At 57.0% G+C, this 6,735-nt stretch overlaps 3 protein-coding genes across 5 annotated transcripts; 2 read left to right on the forward strand and 1 right to left on the reverse strand.

Moving 5' to 3' along the window:
• Nucleotides 1-18: 18 nt before the first annotated feature.
• On the forward strand, nucleotides 19-3,515 carry STK16 (serine/threonine kinase 16). Of its 3 annotated transcripts, none has more exons than XM_059393521.1 (8): nucleotides 19-76; nucleotides 470-659; nucleotides 1,241-1,460; nucleotides 1,725-1,858; nucleotides 2,029-2,149; nucleotides 2,276-2,371; nucleotides 2,790-2,911; nucleotides 3,028-3,515. In XM_059393521.1, the coding sequence occupies exons 2-8, from the start codon at nucleotides 574-576 to the stop codon at nucleotides 3,164-3,166; spliced, it is 918 nt and encodes a 305-aa protein (XP_059249504.1). In that variant the 5' UTR covers nucleotides 19-76; nucleotides 470-573; the 3' UTR covers nucleotides 3,167-3,515. The 3 variants fall into 3 exon arrangements, with proteins under 3 accessions (XP_059249504.1, XP_059249507.1, XP_059249505.1); XM_059393522.1 differs by lacking the exon at nucleotides 19-76 and adding an exon at nucleotides 158-249; XM_059393524.1 differs by lacking the exons at nucleotides 1,241-1,460; nucleotides 1,725-1,858.
• A 1,471-nt stretch (nucleotides 3,516-4,986) lies between these two features.
• On the reverse strand, nucleotides 4,987-5,876 carry TUBA4A (tubulin alpha 4a). The gene has a single exon (XM_059393525.1). It carries the CDS (start codon nucleotides 5,780-5,782, stop codon nucleotides 5,060-5,062), a length of 723 nt encoding a protein of 240 aa, XP_059249508.1. The 5' UTR covers nucleotides 5,783-5,876; the 3' UTR covers nucleotides 4,987-5,059.
• A 183-nt stretch (nucleotides 5,877-6,059) lies between these two features.
• LOC132014442 (tubulin alpha chain-like) lies at nucleotides 6,060-6,454 on the forward strand. The gene is made up of 2 exons (XM_059395476.1): nucleotides 6,060-6,212; nucleotides 6,269-6,454. Exons 1-2 carry the CDS (start codon nucleotides 6,060-6,062, stop codon nucleotides 6,452-6,454), a joined length of 339 nt encoding a protein of 112 aa, XP_059251459.1.
• The last annotated feature ends 281 nt before the right edge of the window (nucleotides 6,455-6,735 follow it).

The raw sequence follows: 6,735 nt of genomic DNA on the forward strand, positions 1-6,735 counted from the left end.
GGGCCGTTACGCCGGCGCGGACTGATGACGTATACACATCTTCCGGTCCCCGGCGCTTCTTTACAACCGGAGCCAGGTCAGTGGGGAGTCGGGGCTGGCCCTCCCGGGGCTCTGCACGCAGAGGCCGGCTGTGGGCTTTCCTGAGGGGGTGGGCCCTGCCAGGGGTGGGTCTGCGCCTCTCACCCGGCCGGACTACCCTCTGCCCTGCGGTGGCGCCGCGATGGCCGGGGGAGCGGGCGCCGCTCAGAGGTGGGCTAAGGTTGGAGGAAGCGGCCTTGCAGTCGCTGCGTGGCCGGAGGCTTTAAGGCACCCGATCCCAGCCTTCTTGGAGCTGGCGTCGCCAAGGCCCGTTTTCTCCACAGTTCCGAGACCCGAGACCCGAGACCCGGGCGCCAGCTTTCCACATTAGTATTTCAGGGATCGTCTGGATCGTGCCTGACCCACGACCCTGCTGTTCTTTTCCTTCCAGCATGATCCGCTGGACCCCCAGCGCATCGCCTGGAAGAGCCCACTCAACCTGGACGCAGCTGTCAGCAGCCTCAGACCGCCCTTGAGGAGGATGACTGAGACACTATGGGCCACGCGCTGTGTGTCTGCTCTCGGGGAACTGTCATCATTGACAATAAGCGCTACCTCTTCATCCAAAAACTGGGGGAGGGGTGAGTGTTTGGAAATCACTTAGCTAGTCCCCAGGGTTCGGGTGACTGAAGGACAGCAGTGTGCACATGATAGGGGCATAGAAGTTTTATTCTCTTAACCTATCCTCTTAGCTCACCTGAGAGAGCCTAGTGACATGGTCAAGGAAGTGGATTCTGGGGCCGGGGCTCCTGGATCCACCTTGTGTGACCTTGAAAAGCCATGGTTTCTTCATCTGCTTAATGGAGATAATTGTCTTTTGTTGGTGATGGAGTTGTGAGGATTAAATGAGATAATGCGTATAAAACACCTCACCCAGGGCCTGGCTCCCAGCACTTGGTAATGCTGACTGTTACTCATGTAATATTTATGGAGCATTTCTCATGTGCAGAACAGTGCATTATGACCAGAGTACCTCGAATTATGGTTTTCCTACTCTTGAGCTCAGAATGTAAAATCTTCAGACTTCTCTTGAAGCCACACCTTGGGAGGGTTTCTGCCAGCTGGGAAAGATACCCCGCTCCCCTTCTCCCCAGGGAGTTCCTCGGGGTCCAAGCAGTGTGGGAGATGACCGTGGTCCTTCACTGACCCCTTTGGCCCACAGTGGGTTCAGCTATGTGGACCTAGTGGAGGGGTTACATGATGGACACTTCTACGCCCTGAAGCGGATCCTGTGTCACGAGCAGCAGGATCGGGAGGAGGCCCAACGAGAAGCAGACATGCATCGCCTCTTCCATCACCCCAACATCCTTCGCCTTGTGGCTTATTGTCTGAGGGAGCGGGGCACTAAACATGAGGCCTGGCTGCTGCTGCCCTTCTTCAAGGTCAGAAAGTCTCCTGGCAATGGAGGGGCTTGCAACAGAATCATCTACCGAGGGCTGTGTGAGTAGTCCAGCATGTTAGGAAGCAGAGACCGTGTCCTGGGGTTGGCCGCTGCAGATTTGGGGTTTAGAGGAACCCAAGTGGGACGGTGAGGTGTCTAGTGTGTGTGGTGAAAGAGTTGCTAGGCTGTGACACAGGAAAGGGATTAGGATGAGGAAGCAGAGGCTCAGAAAAGATGGCCAACTATGGGGAAATTTGTGTTGCAGAGGGGCACGCTGTGGAACGAGATAGAAAGGCTAAAGGACAAAGGCAACTTCTTGACTGAAGATCAGATCCTTCAGCTGCTGCTGGGTATCTGCAGAGGCCTTGAGGCCATTCATGCCCGAGGTTATGCCCACAGGTCAGTGGGAGGGCCCTGTGTGCTTATGGGGCAGAAAGGAAGGGCCTCACCAAAAGGAATGAGAGGTCTCCGCTCTCCTCCCGAGGAACAGTATCCATGATTCTTTTGCCCCAAGGGATTCTAGCCTCCCTATCCAGAGATGCTCATGGGCCATTTCCACTTCCCTACAGGGACCTGAAGCCCACCAATATCTTGCTTGGAGATGAGGGGCAGCCAATTTTAATGGACTTGGGTTCCATGAATCAAGCTTGCATCCATGTGGAGGGCTCCCGCCAGGCTCTAGCCCTGCAGGTAAAAGAGTGTCCAGTTTCTTTCCCCTCCTGTTCTCCATCCTCAACCTTTTCTTTGGCCTGCCCCAGTTTGATCACGTGACCATGACCTGTGCCCCTCATTTGAGCTGTGGGGCCACTGTTCCAGGACTGGGCAGCCCAGCGATGCACCATCTCCTACCGGGCCCCGGAGCTTTTCTCCGTGCAGAGCCACTGTGTCATTGACGAGCGCACTGATGTCTGGGTGAGGAGCATGTGGCCGGGCACATGGCGGGGGAGGAGTGCTGTTCTGCCTGCTGTGTGACGGAGGGGTGGGACTTTGGTTTCAAAAGCATGGGGCCCCAGGAACCATGTATGTCCCCATCCCCCTCGACTTCCTTCCTGGAAACTGTCACTGACATGGTACTCAGCTGCTCAGGAAGTGGTATAATCCTGCCCTTCGAACAGACTGAGTAGAGCTAAGTGGCAAGGCTGAAGGCAGTGGTCAAGCAAGGGGTACAGAGGCCTCCAGTGAACTGGCAGTTTCTCTGGACTCTGGTGATGTCCTGTGGCTGAGGTCAGCATATTCTTTTTAGCTACGAAGTCACCTTTCACTACAGGATAAGAGGAGAGATAATCACCTCCGTTGGTCCCCTGCCAAGGTATAACCAAGTTATGCTCAGTCCCTAGGCTGTGTGCTATACGCCATGATGTTTGGGGAAGGCCCATATGACATGGTGTTCCAGAAGGGTGACAGCGTGGCCCTTGCTGTGCAGAACCAACTCAGCATCCCCCAGACCCCCAGGTGAGCAATAAAAGGGGCACCGAAACATTTCAGACTCCTCTCTGCCATTAGCAGAGTTGGAACCTTAGCACGGGGAACAGCGACCCTCCAGTCACTGTGCCCGCCTCCTTCCACAGGCATTCTTCAGCCTTGCGGCAGCTGCTGACCTCCATGATGACTGTAGATCCCCAGCAGCGCCCTCCTGTTTCTCTCCTTCTCAGTCAGTTGGAGGCACTGCAACCCTCAGCTTCAGGCCAGCACACCACCCAAATCTGAACAAACCAGTGGCCACATTGAGAAGGTGACCCCTGTGCCTTGGCTCCCATCCCTCAGAACCTCTATCCAGTCTCTCCAGGGCTGCTTTCTTGTCACTGGGGCAGGTGGATGGGACAGTTGACTCAGTCTTATTTCTCTGCTTCTGCTCTCTGACCTCCCAAGAGCAACAACTGGACAGGGGGACTGACTGAGTTGGGGTGGACGAGGCTGGGAGTGGGGGAAAAGGGAAACGGATAGAATTATAAAGGCTCTGAGCAGGACTGCAGAGCCTACATCATGGTCTGCCTTCACATCTGGGAGCAGGAGAATGTATAAATAGAAGAATAAAGTGAAAGCAGCTTGGTGTGGATCTTAGTCTCATTGTTCCTGGAGGGAGAGAGAAGAGGGGCCAGGGGCCTGAGGTCTGGTTGCCATTTCCAAGGGAACAGACTGGGAAGAGGGACTGGCTTCGTGAGGAGTGACATGACTTCATCCTTCCGCCTAAGGAGGCAGGTATCCTTACCGGAGACCTGGCTGGCTGGAGGAGGCATATCTTCTCCCAGCCCGGTCTCCGTCAGAAACTTATGCTGTTCTGGACTGAGTTGGCTTGTGTGCTAAGAACTGGGACCATGCCCTCCCACCCCAGAAGCACATTCAGTTTGTTCTTTCCTTCATTCCCAGGAGTGGGTAGCTGAGTCAGAGCAGCCCAGCCGGTTTGCCAGGCAAGGGCTTTTGGGTGGAGACACCTAAGGAAGCTTTTGGACCGAAGCTGAGCAGGTCTCTCCCAGCCTCAGCCTGGGGGTGAGGGGAGTGGAGGTGGCAGCCATTTGGCCCAGAGTTTCTCCCAGAGGGTTCTAGCACACACATGGTTAATGATTAATGAGGCCCATGTGGCGTGGCTGTATCCAGCTGCCACTTCCTGCCCTACTCTGCTGAGTAAACAGGGGCCCTGGCTTTGCTGGGCTGAAACCTGTTCCCTAGGGAAGGGCACTGCGTCCCTGAATCACCAGGGAGGGAAGGGGAAGGGCAGGGCTGACATCTTCTGCTCCCAAGATTGAAGCTTCATCCCCACCCCCCAGCCCCGCCCCCTGCAGCCATGCTCACCCCCACATGTTGACGTCGATGTGGGTCCTGGGGTGCCTATTAGCAATGTTGGCATTTTCCCCAGGGCCCTGGCAGGAGGCTCCCTGGGCTAGCATAGAGACTGAGGTCAGAAAGAAAGAACAAACAGAGGGGAGACGACCTGACTTTAATGGCACAGCTCTAGGCCCCAGCAATGCAGCAAGAGAGACAGCTGTACGAAGCTGCTCAGAGGTGCGGTGACACAGACAACGCTAGGAGATTGCCCTTGTCCCTTCCCATCCCCCAAGCTCATGACTAGGCTCCATGCCCAGCAACTGTGGGCCAGCCCAGTCCTGGTCCCAGGCCCTCATGACGCACAGAAGTGCCCGGGGCCAAGCTTCCAGAATCGGTGAATGCAGAAGCAGCAGGAAGAACAGGGTGGCAGTCTAACTCAAATACAGAAACTGCTGGACTTAAACTCCTACTTGGAAAGGAAGTGAAAACTTGTGTCTTTCAACAGCTTGCAGCTGGATGCACAGGTCTGGGAGTAAGTCCTCATTTCCTGTCTACCATCCTGGGCACCCCGGGGGTCTTACATCAAGGTCCCCGGGGTCATGTTTCCTCGGGCCTGGCATGGACCCCTTGTCAGGTCTCACCTTCAGCCACAGAAGGGAAAGGGGTCACAGGCAGCAAAAATGAGGGCAGCAGCAGAAGCAGCAGGCAGCAGCGGCACAGAGAGGAAGGCAGCAGAAGCTCAAGCACTCACAGAGGGGACAAGAAACCGTGCAAGGAGACTGTTTATTTCGAAAGGATTTTGCAATAAACATAGTGAGTGGGGTCCAGGCAGTTGTTCTATTCTTCTCCCTCGTCCTCGTCCTCATAGGAGTCGATGCCCACCTCCTCGTAATCCTTCTCCAGGGCAGCCATATCCTCCCGGGCCTCCGAGAACTCCCCCTCCTCCATGCCCTCACCCACGTACCAGTGCACAAAGGCCCTCTTGGCGTACATCAGGTCGAACTTGTGGTCCAGGCGGGCCCAGGCCTCGGCGATGGCGGTCGTGTTGCTCAGCATGCACACAGCGCGCTGCACCTTGGCCAGGTCGCCCCCGGGCACCACGGTGGGGGGCTGGTAGTTGATCCCGACCTTGAAGCCCGTGGGGCACCAGTCCACGAACTGAATACTGCGCTTGGTCTTGATGGCAGCGATGGCGGCGTTGACGTCCTTGGGCACCACGTCGCCCCGGTACAGCAGGCAGCAGGCCATGTACTTGCCGTGGCGGGGGTCACACTTGACCATCTGGTTGGCAGGCTCGAAGCAGGCGTTGGTGATCTCTGCCACCGACAGCTGCTCGTGGTAGGCCTTCTCCGCAGAGATGACCGGCGCGTAGGTGGCCAGGGGGAAGTGGATGCGGGGGTAGGGCACCAGGTTGGTCTGGAACTCCGTCAGGTCCACGTTGAGGGCCCCGTCGAAGCGCAGGGAGGCCGTGATGGAGGACACGATCTGGCTGATGAGCCGGTTGAGGTTGGTGTAGGTGGGGCACTCGGACTGTGCCTTCATGGTGGACAACGAGGCCATCTACGACATCTGCCGCCGCAACCTGGACATCGAGCGCCCCACCTACACCAACCTCAACCGGCTCATCAGCCAGATCGTGTCCTCCATCACGGCCTCCCTGCGCTTCGACGGGGCCCTCAACGTGGACCTGACGGAGTTCCAGACCAACCTGGTGCCCTACCCCCGCATCCACTCCCCCCTGGCCACCTACACGCCGGTCATCTCTGCGGAGAAGGCCTACCACGAGGAGCTGTTGGTGGCAGAGATCACCAATGCCTGCTTCGAGCCTGCCAACCAGATGGTCAAGTGTGACCCCCGCCACGGCAAGTACATGGCCTGCTGCCTGCTGTACCGGGGCGACGTGGTGCCCAAGGACGTCAACGCCGCCATCGCTGCCATCAAGACCAAGCGCAGTATTCAGTTCGTGGACTGGTGCCCCACGGGCTTCAAGGTCGGGATCAACTACCAGCCCCCCACCGTGGTGCCCGGGGGGGCGACCTGGCCAAGGTGCAGCGCGCTGTGTGCATGCTGAGCAACACGACCGCCATCGCCGAGGCCTGGGCCCGCCTGGACCACAAGTTCGACCTGATGTACGCCAAGAGGGCCTTTGTGCACTGGTACGTGGGTGAGGGCATGGAGGAGGGGGAGTTCTCGGAGGCCCGGGAGGATATGGCTGCCCTGGAGAAGGATTAGATGGATAGTGTCTGTGTGTGTGTGTGGGGAGGTGAATACTAGCAGAATCCTGTGTGTCTGTCCTAAATAAAGTGCTGTATCCTCACCATCTCGCAAAAGTGTCTTTTTCTCTTGGGAAAATTTGCGGAGCAGGGGTTTCTCCTTCAAGGGAGACAGGAAGGCTGGCATCTCAGCCTGGGTGCCCCAGAAACCAGATCTGGTTCCAGATTTTATTAAAGCATGTGATTCCAGGAAGAACAGGGATCCAGGAGAATACAGCAGAGAAAGAGGCAGAATTCACC

Source organism: Mustela nigripes, chromosome 3, assembly GCF_022355385.1.
Source record: "Mustela nigripes isolate SB6536 chromosome 3, MUSNIG.SB6536, whole genome shotgun sequence".
Taxonomy (NCBI): domain Eukaryota; kingdom Metazoa; phylum Chordata; class Mammalia; order Carnivora; family Mustelidae; genus Mustela; species Mustela nigripes.